This window comes from Dryobates pubescens, chromosome 5 (genome assembly GCF_014839835.1).
Source record: "Dryobates pubescens isolate bDryPub1 chromosome 5, bDryPub1.pri, whole genome shotgun sequence".
Taxonomy (NCBI): Eukaryota; Metazoa; Chordata; class Aves; order Piciformes; family Picidae; genus Dryobates; species Dryobates pubescens.
In genome coordinates this window covers 6,255,278-6,272,024 of record NC_071616.1, presented here as the reverse complement: position 1 = coordinate 6,272,024, position 16,747 = coordinate 6,255,278, and the positions used below count along the sequence as shown (strand labels likewise).

At 48.4% G+C, this 16,747-nt stretch overlaps 1 protein-coding gene across 1 annotated transcript in view; it reads right to left on the bottom strand.

Annotated features, from left to right (window-relative positions):
• The window catches only part of RTF1 (RTF1 homolog, Paf1/RNA polymerase II complex component), a 39,494-nt gene extending 26,963 nt beyond the window's left edge, over window positions 1–12,531 (bottom strand). The window contains exons 1-2 of the mRNA XM_054161501.1: window positions 12,401–12,531; window positions 9,446–9,556 (exon numbers count right to left, since the gene is read on the bottom strand). Coding sequence (XP_054017476.1) covers window positions 9,446–9,556; window positions 12,401–12,478 — 189 coding nt within the window. The 5' untranslated portion in view covers window positions 12,479–12,531. The remainder of the gene's footprint in view (window positions 1–9,445; window positions 9,557–12,400) is intronic.
• Between the last annotated feature and the right edge of the window lie 4,216 nt (window positions 12,532–16,747).

Here is a 16,747-nt window from a genome sequence, read left to right as displayed (position 1 = left end):
GGTGCTTCAGGAGTTATTTAGCTACACCAGTCTCTCATGAATGTCTGATCATTCCTGGTACTACTACAGAATACGACAAAGGGTTCAAGCAAGCTTTAAGGACAAATCCAGGGCACAGACAGTGAGAGGCTCCTTTAGGCTCACAGATTGCCTTGCAGGCTCAGGAGCCATCAGTTGTCACTTGGAAACTGAACGACCACTCTGTGCTGTTTAGAGAGAAACCAGTCAACAACAAGTTTCACAGAATCACTATGGCTGGAAAAGACCTTCAAGGCCATCAAGTCCAACTACTGTCTAGCTTTACCAGGGCCACTACTACACCACATCTAGATGACTTCTAAATATATCCAGGAATTGCAGCTTCATCAGTTCTCTGGGCAGGCTGTTAAAGGTTTTGAGAACCCTTTCACTACAGAAGTTTTTCCTAAATGTCTAACCTAAACCTCCTCTGGTGTAACTTGAGGCCATTTCCTCTTGTCCTATCAGTTGTGACTCGTGTATGAGAGGAGACCAACACCCACCTCTCCACAAGCTCCTTTCAGGTAGTTGACAGAGAGCAAGAAGGTCTCCTCCCAAGCCCCTTTTCTTCATAGGGAACAATCCCAGTTCTAGACCCTTCACCAGCTTCATTGGCCTTCTCTGGACCTGCTCCAGAAACTCAATGTCTCTCTTGTACTGTGGTGCCCAAAACTGCACACAGTACTTGTGCTGCAGCCTCACCAGTACAGAGCTGGGACAATCAACTCTCTGGTCCTGCTGGCCACCCTATTCCTGACACAGGCAAGAATGCCATTGGCCTCCCTGGCTGCCTAGGCACACTGCTGGCTCACATTCAGCCACCTGTTGATCAGCACCTCAGGTCTTTCTCTGCCAATCAGCTTTCCAGCCACTCAGCCCCAAACCTGCAGCATTGCATGGGGTTGTTGTAACTCAATTGCAGGACCTGGCACTTAGCATTGTTGAAGCCCATATGATTTGCTTTAGCCCATTGATCCAGCCTGTCCAGGCCCTGCTGAAAAGCTTTCCTACCCTCCAGCACATCAACACTCCCACCTCACTTGGTGTTGTCTGTAAACTTCCTGAGGGTGCACTCAAAGTTATTAAATGGGAGCGGCCCCAGCACCAAGCCCTGAGGAACACCCCTTGTGACTGGCTGCCAGCTGGACTTAACTCCATTCTCTACTCTCTAAAGCCTGGCCAGTGTTTGATTCAGCAGAGCATACATCCATCCAGGCTGAGGGCAGACAGTGTTTTCACGAGGATGCTGTGGGGAACAGCATCAAAGGCTTCACTGAAGCCCAGGTAAACAACATCCACAGCCTTTCCCGTGGGTCACCTTGTCATAGGAGACAAGGTGTGCTAGGCAGGATCTGCCCTTCATGAGCCCACACTGACTGGGCCTGATCACCTGGTTGTCCTGTCAATGGTGTATTATGGCACTCAAGATGATTTTGTTCCGTGACCTTCCCTACAGACTTGACAGGTCTGTAGCTCCCCAGATCCCTCTTCAGGCCCTTCTTGTAGGTGGGTATCACAGTTGCTAATCTCCAGTCCACCAGGACGACCCTGGTTAGCCAGGGCTGCTGACAAATCATCAAGAGTGGCTTGGCAGGCATAGCCACCAACTCCTTCAGCACTCTTGTGTTAAACCTGTCTGGCCCCATAGATTTATGTATGTCTAGGTGGTTCAGCAGGGCACTCGCTACTTCCTCTTGGATTGTGGAGGCCACCTTTTGTTCCCCATCCCTGTTGTCCAGTTCAATGGGTTGGCTAAACAGCAAACAACTGGTCTTGTTACTAAAGATTGTGGCAAAGTAGGTACCAAGTACTTCAGCCTTTTCCTAATCCTTAGTCACTATGTTTCCCCCTGCATCCAATGAAGGACTAAGAGCTCTTGGTACAGCAGAAGATGTAACAGGTTATTAGCAGGTCAGAACACAACAGGATACAATTCTGGGAAGCCAAGAGCTGCATTCCAAACCAGAGTCCTGAGCCCCTTCCTCATGCCCTAGCACACCAACAAAGATCAGAAAGACAGCAACATGTTTGCATGTAACATCATCTTTGAGGTCTTTTCCACCCTTACTGATTCTATGATCCAGAGAAAAAGCCACACACAGCTATAGTCAGAGGCAGGCTTGCTCTGCTCCCCTTCACTTCCAAACAATGACCATGTTTTTCAAAAGTCTGTCTCATATTTCAGTTCCTCCAGGTTTCCTCTTCCATGTTCCAGGCAGGCAGAGGAAGTCAACACTTCTTACATGCCTTCCATGACTGCAGCACGCCTCCTCTGAACAGCCCTTCTATTTACTGCTGCCTCCTCAGCCACCATCTGGACCCCTCCATGGTTCCAGACACAATGAGATAATAAACCCATGGATGAATGTGCTGCAACATGGCTTTCTGCTTGGTGTTTCATACTACCAAACAACAGAGCTTTATGGTTCATTCACAAGAAGCAGCCAGAAGAGCATTTCAATTTTCCCCTTTGCTTCCCATGTTCATAGTGCTAATAGCTTGTATATTTCCCCCAAGAAACAGTTGGGCTCTATGACCTTAAAGGCTCTTTCCAAACTAAATGATTCTATGACTCTAAGAAGACCAAGTTAAGCCGTAGCACCCAGAATGGACTGCCAGTAACAAGAAAGCCTCACGTTATAAATTAGCCAGATTTAGAAGTCTGCTCCTACAAAAGCAACTACACAAAATGATTGAAGAAAATCATTTATAGCTCAGAAAGCCTGGAACATATTTCCACTGGGGAGATGAAATGAGATAGAGGAGGAAGCAAGAAATAAAAGAGAAAAAGCTCTCAGAGTGCAGAATGCAGAAGAATCATTTTACCTCTGCTGCTCAGGCAGTAGCTATTTTCTTCTACTTACACAGTACCTAAAATCTAAGTGGAGAGTGCATTTATTTTGCAAACACATATCATCCCTGCCTTCCCCCCCTCATCCCCCCAGTCAGATCAGACTGAGGTGCACAACCAAGCCTCTCCTTGCTGTATCCATATCCTTCTCTCCTGGATATGGCTTTTATAAGCAAAATGTGAGTTCCAAGATGGTCCCTTACCAACCTGTGCCTCTCACAGGCCACATAAACTTACAACACCCTGACAACATGACAGCTTAAGACAGCCAAGGTAAATAACATCAGCCCATTAGCTTACAAAATTTCATCCCCTCTCTTCCATTCATACAGGGAAAACAAAAGGCAGTCCTCCAGGCGCGGCATCAAACCGCAGATTCAGCCTCTCTGAAGACTACCACAAGCAGCACAGATAGGAAAGAAAGGCAGAATTTGCTGTCTTCAGAGTTTCTCAAAGCTGGGAGAACTCTACAGAGAGCACTCCAAGAGCTCTCTACCACTACTGTTAAAACTAAACAGCAATTAAAAAGCCCTTGCTACTTTCCCCCTGCCTTTTGAGGCCTGCACCTGTCTTTCAGACACCTTCACATTGACAACAGACCATCATTTTAGATACAAAGATTAAATCATCATTTTAGATACAAAGGGGAGACTCAAAGCACCAACACCAAAATGGAAAGCAGAAAAGTAAATAAAGGAAACACCTTCTGAAACCACAGAAGCAGCTTTGCCATGAACTGGCTGAAAGCAAGCTTCCTGGGCCAAAATATCACCAGACACCCGATCCATACTTACTGTCTAAGTACTGCTCAAAGGAGCTCATAGAAAGGTAACTATGGGGGGGGGGGGGGGGGGGGGGGAAGCCTACCTATAATAGGTTCAAATGCAGTTTAAGCTGCAAATTAGCATTTGCTCCAGAAGGCTTTTGAAGGGTCCATGTATTGAAAAGCAGCAGGAACTGGGGAGTGACAACACTGAGAAGGTAGATGCCAAACACCATTGAAGAAGCACTCTTCACAATCAAAACAAACTTGGGAATGCTACTATCTGTGAAAACCTGCAAGGTCTTATTTAGGAAGCCTGAGCCAAGGAAGCTGGAGGTGGCAACAGCTGTAACACACTTGTCCTGTGAGTGCCTTGCATAGCTCTAGCATCATCAGCCAGCAAGCAGCATCTGGACTAGAAAGGCTTAATGACTTCTCTAGATATTAGACAGTGCCTTATGACTGAGTTTTTTCCCAGCAAAATTGCTCCCTGGGTAGAAAGGAAAAGTTCATGTCATGAAAAAAAATTAAATAAAATCACACATTCAATTTCAGTACCTCCATGAGTCTATTTCAGGAGCAACCTGCTCCACTTCAGAGCTCCTGCAGGCTCTCATACCACATAAATCAAGTCTTCAGGAGCTATGCCCCTGCTAGTTTACAATTTAAAGAAGCTACTGGCAGAACAGATTTTAAACCTGTTTTGTTCACAGCTGGTCCACATTACTCCTTTGGATGTGCCAGCTTCTCTTCAACTAGCCTCTGCCACTCAGATCTGCAGTTTGCTCTGTCTGTGGTGGGAGAAATAACCCCCAAGGGAGATGCAGCCTCTCATACTTAAAAGAAAGCTTTACTATCGCACTCATGACCAGCTGAAGGTAACTGTCTCCAAGCAAAGTCAACATTACAAAGCACACAGCCTGTAAGAAGATTAAAGCACAGCCCATTTCAAATTTCCTAAGCTTGAAAAAGCCTTTCCTAAGCTTGGAAGAGGCCTCACAGAACCAGAGAAGGCACTCATTCTCAAAGGTCTACTCAAGCAGTATTATGAAATAAAAGCACACAGGAAAGGAAGAAATTTAGCGCCGTGATCTCCACAGGCCTACGAAAGACACCCCCAAAACCGAAGGCACCCAGGCTGTGTTCAGCTAATCTGCATTCTCTAGAGTGCTCTAACTTAAAGAGCAATAATCAGATCCACACTTTCAAGTCCTTTCCTCATAATAGGGGCAGAAAGCCAGCTAGGTCAACTGCTATTTGAGACTGATTTCTTCACTAGCTGCATGACCACTGCCTACCTCCCTCTCTGTTCCATAACTCTTGACCAGATCTTCAGCTTTTCTGTTTCCTACTGAACCTGCAAATTTGCAAATAAAGACAGATGCTCCTCACTGAACTCCATACTAGTACAAAGCATTCATGATGTAATAATTTTTCTTGTCATCAAAATACCTTCTCCTATCACCCTAGAGCTGTTAAAAGACACAACCAAATCCCTCACAACATTAGAACAAGCGTAGAAGGATGCACAGATGCACACCACTACTGCCAGCAACAAACCTTTCACGAGAAACAAGCAGGGGATCCTATAGCATTGTGGTTTTCTGTCTTATCTGATGTTAGTGAAGTTGTTGCAGAAGACACCCAGGTTTCACCACACAAGAAAAAGAAATCTCTTACTGTAAGCAATGATGCTAGGATAAAAGGAAGGGTGAGAAGGAATGTCACCCACATAAATTCTTCCATAAGCAATGAGGGTACCTTGTGGACACACGTACCTCTAGCACAGTATCCTCAGTAAGTAACTTGGATGACACCAAGCTGGTTACATGCAGAAGTCTAAAAGTCTGGGATGGTGACCTCTTGAGTAGTCATGGCCACACACTGCTCCACAGATAAAGGCACTATCTGCCTTCACAGATGTGTCCAGCTTAGTACATGTCTTTGCAGAGGTAGACCTTCCTATCGCAGAGCCCTGCAGTTACCAGCTCATGGTCAATTCAGTCATATATGTTCCAGACCCACCAGAAAATGGTTCAGATCATCCCTCCCAGTTTGCTGCCGTGCTACTCACCTGCAGCCCCTTCCCAGTTTGCTGCCCTGCTACTCACCTGCAGCCCCTTCCCAGTTTGCTGCCCTGCTACTCACCTGCAGCCCCTTCCCAGTTTGCTGCCCTGCTACTCACCTGCAGCCCCTTCCCAGTTTGCTGCCGTGCTACTCACCTGCAGCCCCTTCCCAGTTTGCTGCCCTGCTACTCACCTGCAGCCCCTTCCCAGTTTGCTGCCCTGCTACTCACCTGCAGCCCCTTCCCAGTTTGCTGCCCTGCTACTCACCTGCAGCCCCTTCCCAGTTTGCTGCCCTGCTACTCACCTGCAGCCCCTTCCCAGTTTGCTGCCCTGCTACTCACCTGCAGCCCCTTCCCAGTTTGCTGCCCTGCTACTCACCTGCAGCCCCTTCCCAGTTTGCTGCCCTGCTACTCACCTGCAGTCCCTTCCCAGTTTGCTGCCCTGCTACTCACCTGCAGTCCCTTCCCAGTTTGCTGCCCTGCTACTCACCTGCAGTCCCTTCCCAGTTTGCTGCCCTGCTACTCACCTGCAGTCCCTTGGCTATGTAATTTGATTCAGCTATTAGAAGTCCTTAAAAAGTTACAGAATGCAGCCTCTGCACCACAAACAGCTGATATGGACAGGAGCTTTCACAGAAGTACATTCTTACCAAGACACACAAAATATAATGCCAACAATATCCTGAACTCTCTTAGGCACCACCATATAGATGTGGCACGATGTGCAGGTGCTGTTACTTTGCAATTCCAAAAGGCACTTTCTCTCCATTATGCCCCACCAACTCTCCTCCCTTGAAAAAACATGAAATGCAACACAGACCTCTGAAGCAGAGGTTCAGGCTCCTTTCCTGTACATGCAACAAAGTGACAATCCCAGGACCTTTAGCGCTTGCCAAGATGCACAAAGGATCTGCCCACCACAAAACCTGTGTGGAAGCACACAGGCATAGAGTCACAGAATCAGTAAGGTTGGAAAAGACCTCAGAGATCATCAAGTCCAACCTACCACCCAACACCTCATGACTAACTAAACCATGGCTCCAAGTATCACAGTATCACTGAGGTTGGAAGAGACCTCAAAGATCATTGAGTCCAACCTGTCACCACAGACCTCACGACTAGACCATGGCACCAAGTGCAACATCCAATCCCCTCTTGAACACCTCCAGGGATGGTGACTCCACCACCTCCCTGGGTAGCACATTCCAATGGCTAACAACTCTCTCAGATTATGCACATTTGCCCAGGGTGGCCATTTCCATGCTTTTGCCTCAAGGTCCTCATTTCACAGGAAGTCCAGCAGGTTGATTCAAGTTTTAGACCTTGTCTCAACCCTCCAAGTTGAGCAAACTTGAAACCAACCACGGAAACACTGATTAAAACCAATGATGTTCAGCAGGAGTCACGCAGTCAAGTCTAGAATGCACACAACTGAGTGAGTGGCAGAAACAGAACCGTTATAACCCAGCCTGTCTCACCCTGCTGTGACAAGCAGCAGCTCAGAATGCATATTTCTGGCACAGGAATAGAAGCAAGTGTCCTAATTACCTCTTCTCTAAATCATTTTCCTCAGACTGAATGGAGGTCAGAAAGAACAAAGTATCAATCAGAAACCATACACAGATTAGAAAGAGTATCAAATGCACCTGGTGCTACAAAGATACTACCCCCTCTGCAAGGGCTGTGCAAATTCCTGGAGAGATTTACTGCCATATTCTGCATATAAAGGAAGTTGCTTGCGGTTACACAAGCTAAAAAAAAAGAGAAGTAATTAAAAAGTAACAAATCAGTAATAGTGTTTCTCCTGTCAGTTTTCAGAGATTAACACAGAGGAGAAGGCTTTATTATTGGGGTGCTCTCCACACCTCAGTCTGCTTTTCCAGAGAAGCTGGTCTCCACACAGCTTGGAACAAATAAACTGTGCGCCAGCAGATCTCAGCACACAGAGAGACAGACTCGCTGGTAACCCTGGAAGAAATTGAATAGATCTACTCCATTGACAATTTTCTCTCTCCTTATGTCTTAGGCAGAGATTAGAAACAAGAGCCACTTTTAAAAATCTGTATTTTAAGAAAAGGATTGACTGAAACAGAGTTACAAGCATATTGATTTGGAGCACGCCTCAGAAAGCTTGGAAAAAGCTCTGCTATGTTACCAAATGCTTAATAGTTAGTAGCTTATCACTGGTCTCTCCTACTGGTAGGATAGAGTAGAATAGAATAGAGTAGAATAGAATAGAGTAGAATAGAATAGAGTAGAATAGAATAGAGTAGAATAGAATAGAGTAGAATAGAATAGAGTAGAATAGAATAGAGTAGAATAGAATAGAGTAGAATAGAATAGAGTAGAATAGAATAGAGTAGAATAGACCTTCAAGATCATCAAGTCCAAGCTATCACCCAACACCATCTAATCAAATAAACCATGGCACCAAGCACCCCATCCAGTCTCCTCCTGAACACCTCCAGTGATGGTGACTCCACCACCTCCCCAGGCAGCACATTCCAATGGGCAATCACTCTCTCTATGAAGAATTTCTTCCTAACCTCCAGCCTAAACCTCCCCTGGCACAGCTTGAGACTGTGTCCTCTTATTCTGGTGCTGGTTGCCTGGGAGAAGAGACCAGCCCCTGCCTGTCTACAACCTCCCTTCAGGTAGATGTAGAGAGCAAGGAGGTCTCCCCTGAGCCTCCTCTTCTCCAGGCTAAGCAACCCCAGCTCCCTCAGCCTCTCCTTATTGGGCTTGTGCTCCAAACATGTTCCAGCAACTCAGCATCTTTCCTAAACTGAGGGGCCCAGAACTGGACACAGGACTCAAGGTGTGGGCACACACCTTCAAGTTGTCACAATGAACAATCCTTTCAGCGCTTTCAGAAGAAAAAAAATCCACCTCAAACAGCTACCTGTTAGATTTTAAGAATAGTTGGAAAATGTGACCCCACTACATTGTGTGGAAAGCTCACTAAAGATATTTGTAAGCCTTCAGGAAAGTGTTTTCGTTCAAACACCTGAGATCCTTTTGTCAGTTCCTCTGTTTAAGTCAGTCTACTTCAATTTTGACTTGTAGATGAAACCAGCTCCAGAATGTGGTACCAAGAACCACTAATAAAGCCAGCTACAGCAGATAAGCCCTGCTATACAATGTACTGACAAAACCCTAGAACAAGGTAATGCCAAACTCTTCCTTGCCTCACTTCCTTCAAAAATGCCAATTAGAAACCACACTCTGTTGCCTGTTCAAATGATCAGACAAGTTAGTTCACAGCAGAGTTCCTGAGAGGATCCAAGTAGCTAAAGAGAAGTTTTACCACCTGTAAAACACTGCCAACTGCCCTGACCCTCTTCTTCTCTGAGAAGAGAGGGTAGGTCTCTCCTAAGAGTGAAAATCTCTCTCCATTAATTCAGAACCAGCTTTAGCAGCTTTACCACTGCCTCAACCAAAAGCATTATACAGGAAAAGCACCAGAAGGCAGGTCACCAGGCCATTCAGACCATATGAACATGGGATTAAACAGGCAGTCACCAGTCACATTTTCTATAGACAGCCAGGCTTGATTAAAAGGAAAAACAAAAAAATGAAGAAGTATTCCTGAGTACACATCCTCTGGGCTTGATGGATTCCACTGCCAGCCAGCCCTACCTTATGTAGTCAACAGGCTAAACACACTGCACGATAAACACTTCCACTGCTTAGACACGGTCAGACAAACAGCCCACAGTAAATGTCACTAATAACACCACAAACTCACCTCATCATCACTGTCTGACGTCTCAGAGTCTGAAGATGCTGTAGGTTTGCTCACAGGTGCCTCCTTCTCCTCAGAGTCGCTGCGTTTCCGTTTGGCCAACGACAAGAGCTCCTGGGATAAAAAAAACACACATCTGTTTCAAAATGTTGTCATCTGTTTCACCACTCCAGGTCACCTCTTCTGTGATACCTGAGCACATCCCCACTAAGGAACATAGGTTTCATAAATAAATGTATACACACACACACACAATTTTCATACAACTGGGCGCTACAAAAGGATTATGAGGATAAGCTGCAGGAGTCACAGAATGGCTTCGGTTGGAAGGGACCTTAGAGATCATCTACTCCAACCTCCCTGCTAAGGCCTCCCATCCCACCTGGCCAGAGTCCCTTCCAAAGTCCCACCACCCTCATACTGAAGGGCTCTTTTTAAGATGCAGTCCAAACCTACTCTCCATTACTTCTTCATATAAGTGACATAAGACAAATTACTTTTGGAGCCATGTCCAGATTTGATTTATTTGGATTGGGCAATGATTGGACGTGGCACTTGGTGCCATGGTCTAGTAGGCAGGAGGTGTTGGGTGACAGACTTGATGATCTTTGAGGTCTTTTCCAACCTTGTTGATTCTATGACATAGACAGCTACTAATAATTCAAAACCACCTGAACAACAGAGTGTAGCATTAACCCAAAAAGTCAAATATCCCAAGAGAGCAGCCTCCTCTTCTAAATAAAAGACAGGTTTGCAATTATACACTTTGAAGGCAAAATGCTTCAGGCATCACTACATTGTCATGGCAAATAATATTTAGTCAGCCTGTTCAATCCTCTTCCCTGTCCCTACACACCACTGAATGCACTTAAAGCTTTGGACAAATGCAGAGCAGCTCAGCATTTGTGAAACTAAGTAGAGCCGTTCTCCTAAGGAAGCTCTTTCAAAGGCAGCAAACAACAGCAAAAAGAACTAAATGGTTCTCAAATAATCTCATCACCTCCTGTTCATTAGCTTGTTCAGATGACAAAAGGAGTAGCACACGACAAATATTTGTGAAGCTGCCTTACTGTCTTTGTAGTCCATGGCAAATAATTTATGCTTAAAAACATTGCTGTGGGGCTGATGGACCTTAGCTGTGAGTAGAAATAAAGTCGTGACAACTTGGGAAGTCAATGGTAGATTGGTTTGCATTAGTTTCACAGATGGAAGGGCATCTCCACAGTAAGTGGATTACAGTTTACTACCTCAAACGAGAGGCACTGCATGAAGGAACCCTTCTCTGCAGAAGGCATGCAATATCAGTAGAGGGCATTTGTACAATTAACAGTTCTCTTCAGGAACCTCCTGATGTCTTCTACAATATTTTCTAAGATTCCTCTCCCACAACTTCAATCCAGGTTACCTCCCTGGATAGACATCTTTACCACTACTTTTATTCCAAGGAATTTCCTTCCTTCTTTCCACCCTTGTTCTGTTTCCCAAGATACTTTATTAGAAAGGCTCCCACTCCTTCAGTTCAACAAGCCTAGATTGCCACAGGAAACTGCCAAACATTCAACCTACAAGGGCCTCACTCAGTGTACTCTCATCCTTAAAACACTGCTACCCTGATGCCTGATCTTCATCTTTGCATGTCCATATATATCCCTGCTGTTATAACTGCTACAATTAGCTCAGTGGAGGAGGAAGCACCTACTACTCAGGTAGAGCTGCAGACACAGGTTTCCAGTGAATGATGGAACAGATGCATGTTATTTCTACCATCATCACTCTGACTGCCTGATCTATGCTACAGCTAGGCCAACTCTTTCCATTCTCAAGCTCTGAAGAAACTACCAAGCTAATACACCAGTGCAGCGGTGTTGGCAGCTCTAAAGGCTCTAGAGGCATGCAAGATCAACCACATAAGGGTATGCTCTGCTCCAGTATATCTGCCTGGCAGAGCCTCTGATTTAATTTTTCTGAAGCTCCAAGCTGCAAAACTATTTTTGAGTGTTTGGGGAGGGTTTTTTTTATTGCAACATAGCAACAGCTTCTATATTGAAAACCCTGAAGGCCCTGAACATAAATTACATCAGATATGGAGGCTTCAGCATCTTTAACCAGCCAAGCTTCTCCCCGGAACATGCACTGCCATACATGCTGTAATGCACTTCACTTATAATGTCTTTATTCAGCATTTCAATCACATCATCGACACCTGCTACACCAAAGTGTAAATCTTCGAAAGCAGCTCCCTCCAAAGAGCTCCTTTTGCAGCCCTGACACGGTTAAGCTGACACCAGGCATCACACTTGCAGCCCCAGGAGACGTGCTGGTGATAAATAAATACTTCCCCTTGTTACATCTACCAGCTCCTAACTCCATACACTTTCCCACGAACAGAGCTCCCCCAGCTCAGTCGCTCGGATGGAGGAGGGAGCGTTAAACACGCGTTAACACTTGCCCCAGGAGCCCGCCTGCCCCGCGGGGCTCACCGAGCTGGCGGGAGACAAGGACCTGACACGCTGCTCTCCCTCTCCGCTCGCCGGGCGTGCCAAAGCACCACAAAAAAAGTTGCCCAACCCCTTTGGGCCTGTTCCCCCACTACCCAAGGGGTGACGACTGCCGGCAGCTGGGCCTCACTCCCCCCTCCTCAGGGCCAAACCGCCCCGGAGCATCGCCTCTCTGTCCCGCTGTGCGCCGCCCTCCTGCAAGCACCGGGCCCCGCTGCAAACAGCCCCCGAAACCCGCCAACGCGGGCCGCCTGCCAGGGGCAGGCCAGGGACCCGCCGAAGGAGAGCGGGCTCTCTTCACCGAGGCCGCGGGGGCCCTCATCGGGCTGAGGAGAGCGACGGCGGCGGCGCGAAATCCCCGGGCGGGAGCGAGGGAACGAGGGAGGGGATGGCGGCGCCGAGCCCTGGCGCGGGCCGGAGATCCCAGGCCCCGCGCTCGGGCCGGGCCTGCCCCGCGCACCTGATCTAGGTTCTCCTCGCTACCGCTATCCTCAGTATCGGAGTCGATAAGGACGCGGCCTTTCCGCTTCTTCACCATGGCGGAGCCGGCTTTTTTTCCCCCCCCACCCCTTCCCCGCCCCGGCGCCGACGGCGGCGGCGCGGCGCTCACAGCAGCCCGGCCTGCCCCGCGCCGCTCGCCCGCCCGGGACACAAAGGGCACCGCGCACGCGCACCGCGCCGGGGCGGGAAGAAAGGCGGAGCCGGCGCCCGCAGCGGGAGAGGGGCGAGGAGCAGGAAGCGGCGGCGGGAAAGCGTTGCTGCCGCCTCTTCCTCGCCTCCCTGCCCCTGCGAGCGCCGGCAATCGCCCCTCTCAGTGTTTATTCGCGGCCTGCCCCCGACATGCTCCCCACAAACACGCACATTCCCCTTCAGCCTCTCGTTAAACGCAAAGCTTTGCGAATAAACTGCTCGGCACCAAGCGCCTCTCTGTTCCCGCAGCGTGCAGGGAAGATATCGCCTCCGCCGATGGCGAGGGCGGGAACTCGGTGGCTACCGCCGGCAGCGGAACTCGAGCGGTGCGAGTGCGTGTTCCCCCGCCGGGCGCGGAAGCGGTGGGACCTGCCGGTAAGGGCGGGAAGGTGAGGCGGCGTCTCAGCGCTGGGGAGCATTAGGGAGCTGGGGAGGGGGCTGCCGAGGCGAATCGCATCGGGGAGGGGCCGCTACCGCCTGTCACTGCGTTTCGACTTCGCCTCTGCGCTCTGGGTCAGGAGAAGGCGGGTGGGACCCGGGCCCGGTGCCCAGGCCGCGGCGCGGATCGCTGTGGGGACGCTGTGAGGCTCAAGGGAGACGGTCGCTGGAAGCGGAGGTTTCGTCACTGCGGGGCAGAGAACCCGCGCTGGCGTAGCGGTGAAATGTTGCTGGGGGACTGACATCTGACAAAAGTAACGTTCATTAACATTTCCGATTTTCTTTCTCTCGGTACTTGTGGGAAGCAAGGACTAGGCTGTGCCGGGCTGGGCTCGGCGTGGCTGCGGGCTGCAGCTTTGCGGCGCTTTCCTCTTGGCCGGTGAGGTTTTGGATTGGGGCAGGTTTGCCGGCGGGGGCCAGAAATGCACTGAGACACCGTCCAGGCTCTAGTTGTTGCCGTGGTGCGTGCTCTTCTCAGTTGTCAGGCGGCATGGAAGCCCTGCGCATGGGGTTTCTTTTAGAGGAACTTCCTATCTCGCTGAGTGTGTGATAAGAGAAAATGTCAGTTCCTTCAGTGCAGTTTTAGTCCTCGGTGCAGAGCTTAATCGTGGTACGAGAACAGTAATAGTAAATTTTATCCTTAAGCATAGGAAGGAATGTGATATTTACCTGGAGAAAAGGGGGGCTAAGGGGAGACATTCTCACTCTCTGCAACTGCCTGAAAGGAAGTTGTAGTGAGGTGGGGATCAGTCTGGTCTCCAAAGTGACAAGAACTAGGATAAGATGAAGCAGCCTCAGGTTGTGCCAGGGAAGGTTTAGTTTGGACATTAGAAGTTTCTTCACCAAAAGGGTTGGCAAGCCTTAGGACAGGCTGCTCATGCTTGAGTCACGATCCCTGGAGGTGTTTAAAAGATGGGCTGCTGAGACATGGTTTAGTGATGACTTAGGTTAACGGCTGGACTTGGTCTTAAAGGTCTCTTCTACCAAAATGCTTCTATGCCTCTGTGTAAAGAATGTATGTGGAGTGACTGGTACCATTCTTAAAAGCTCAGAGGAGGTGAACGGATTTGACATCATTTCAGGATTTATTGCTTGTCAAAAAAACAACCAACCAAAGAAAACAAAACCCCAACAAACCAAGCAACTATTTATGAGTCAGGCATGGTAGCCTCTTTAAAGAGCATTGCACATTAAGGCTCTCCCTTGCGAACGAGAGAATAGCACTGTGGCCTTAACTGTTCCTACCGACAGTGATGCAGAGATAAGCAAAGAGAAGATCTTTAGGATTTCTTCCAAAGCTCTCTAAAAAAAATAATTAAATATTAAATTGCAGTCTTTCATATTAATTCTTTGGTCTTTGCAAACCTCCTTGTAGTCCTACACCAGCGATGCTGTGGTGGCAAGGGACAGGATGATGCGTGGAAGAAGCGTGTAGTGTGGCAGCAGTAGGACTTCATATCTGTGAAGTCTGATTGCCTGTGGCTGTCAGATGAGGCTGTTGTTGTGCTCCATATGGCAGCAGGGTCTACCTGTCGTGGAATTGTGCTTTTCTTGTGGGGGTTAATATTTTGTAGTTAGATAGGTGCCATGTTTTAGAAACCTTATTATCACAGTATCACCAAGGTTGGAAGCGACCTCAAAGATAGAGTCCCACCTGTCACCACAGACCTCATGACTAGACCATGGCACCAAGTGCCACATCCAGTCCCCTCTTGAACACCTCCAGGGATGGTGACTCCACCACCTCCCTGAGCAGCACATTCCAATGGCAAACAACTCTCTCAGGGAAGAACTTTCTCCTCACCTCGAGCCTAAACTTCCCCTGGTGCAGCTTGAGACTGTGTCCTCTTGTTCTGGTGCTGGCTGCCTGAGAGAAGAGACCAACTCCCTGCTGGCTACAACCCCCCTTCAGGTAGTTGTAGACAGCAATGAGGTCTCCCCTGAGCCTCCTCTTCTCCAGGCTAAACAACCCCAGCTCCCTCAGCCTCTCCTCACAGGGCTGTGCTCAAGGCCTCTCCCCAGCCTTGTTGCCCTTCTCTGGACACGTTCAAGTGCCTCAATGTCCTTCTTAAACTGAGGGGCCCAGAACTGGACACAGGACTCAAGGTGTGGCCTAACCAATGCAGAGTACAGGGCACAATGACTTCCCTGCTCCTGCTGGCCACACTATTCCTAATGCAGGCCAGGATGCCATTGGCCTTCTTGACCCCTGGGCACACTGCTGCCTCATGTTTAGGCGGGTGTCAATGAGCACCCCCAGGTCCCTCCCTGTTTGGCTGCTCTCCAGCCACTCTGACTCCAGCCTGTAGCTCTGCATGGGGTTGCTGTGGCCAAAGTGCAGCACCTGGCACTTGGACTTGTTGAATGCCATCCTGTTGGACTCTGCCCATCTGTCCAGTCAGTTGAGGTCCCTCTGCAGAGCCCTTCTGCTCTCTAACTGACCAACATCTGCTCCCAACTTGGTGTCATCTGCAAATTTGCTGATGACTGACTCAATCCCCTCATCCAGATCATCAATAAAGATGTTAAAGAGCCTGGGGCCCAGCACTGATCCCTGGGGGACACCACTGGTGCCTGGCTGCCAGCTGGATGTGGCACCATTCACCACCACTCTCTGGGCTCGGCCCTCCAGCCAGCTGCTAACCCAAGCCACGAGCTGACAGCTTAGCCAGCAGATTGTTTCAGGTTGGTTTTGGCGGCGTTACTCGTAGAACCTGTAACATCTGACTGTGAAAGAGATGAACAGAAATTGCTTTTTTATCTCTATTTTCAGTTTTAATTAAAGATCTCAAAGGTCTTTTCCAACCTGGTTAATTCTATTCTATTTAGTTTTACTTATTTGGATGGATGTTTCACAGCATTGAGTAAACAATCTGAGGGAGTGTACTACTTGATGTTACTTTTTACTCCTTTTTCCAATGGCCATGATTTCAAGTTAATATTTGAATAGAATAAACCAGGTTGGAAGAGACCTTCAAGATCTTCATGTCCAACCTATCATCCAACACCACCTAGTCAATTAAACCATGCAACCAAGCACACTGTCAAGTCTCCTCCTGAACACCTCTAGTGATGGTGACTCCACCACCTCCCTGGGCAGCACATTCCAATGGCAATCTCTCTTTCTATGAAGAACTTCTTCCTAACCTCCAGCCTAAACCTCCCCTGGTGCAGCCTGAGACTGTGTCCTCTTGTTCTGGTGCTGGCTGCCTGGGAGAAGAGACCATCATCTGCCTGTCTACAACCTCCCTTCAGGTAGTTGTAGAGTGATAAGGTCACCCCTGAGTCTCCTCTTCTCCAGGCTAAGCAATCCCAGCTCCCTCAGTCTTTCCTCATAGGGCTTGTGTTCCAAACCCCTCACCAACTTTGTTGCCCTTCTCTGGACTCATTCCAGCAAGTCACCATCCTTCCTAAACTGAGGGGCCCAGAACTGGACACAGGACTCAAGGTGTGGCCTTACCAGTGCAGTGTACAGGGGCAGAATGACCTCCCTGCTCCTGCTGGCCACACTGTTCCTGATGCTGGCCAGGATGCCAGTGGCCTTCCTGGCTGCCTGGGCACACTGCAGTGTATTAACTTGTTTCAAGTTAATATTTGTTTTAAACATTAGACAGTCTTGCAAGCATCCTATATGTAATTTTAAAAATCTTTTCCTCTCTTTCATTGTAGGTGGAGATCA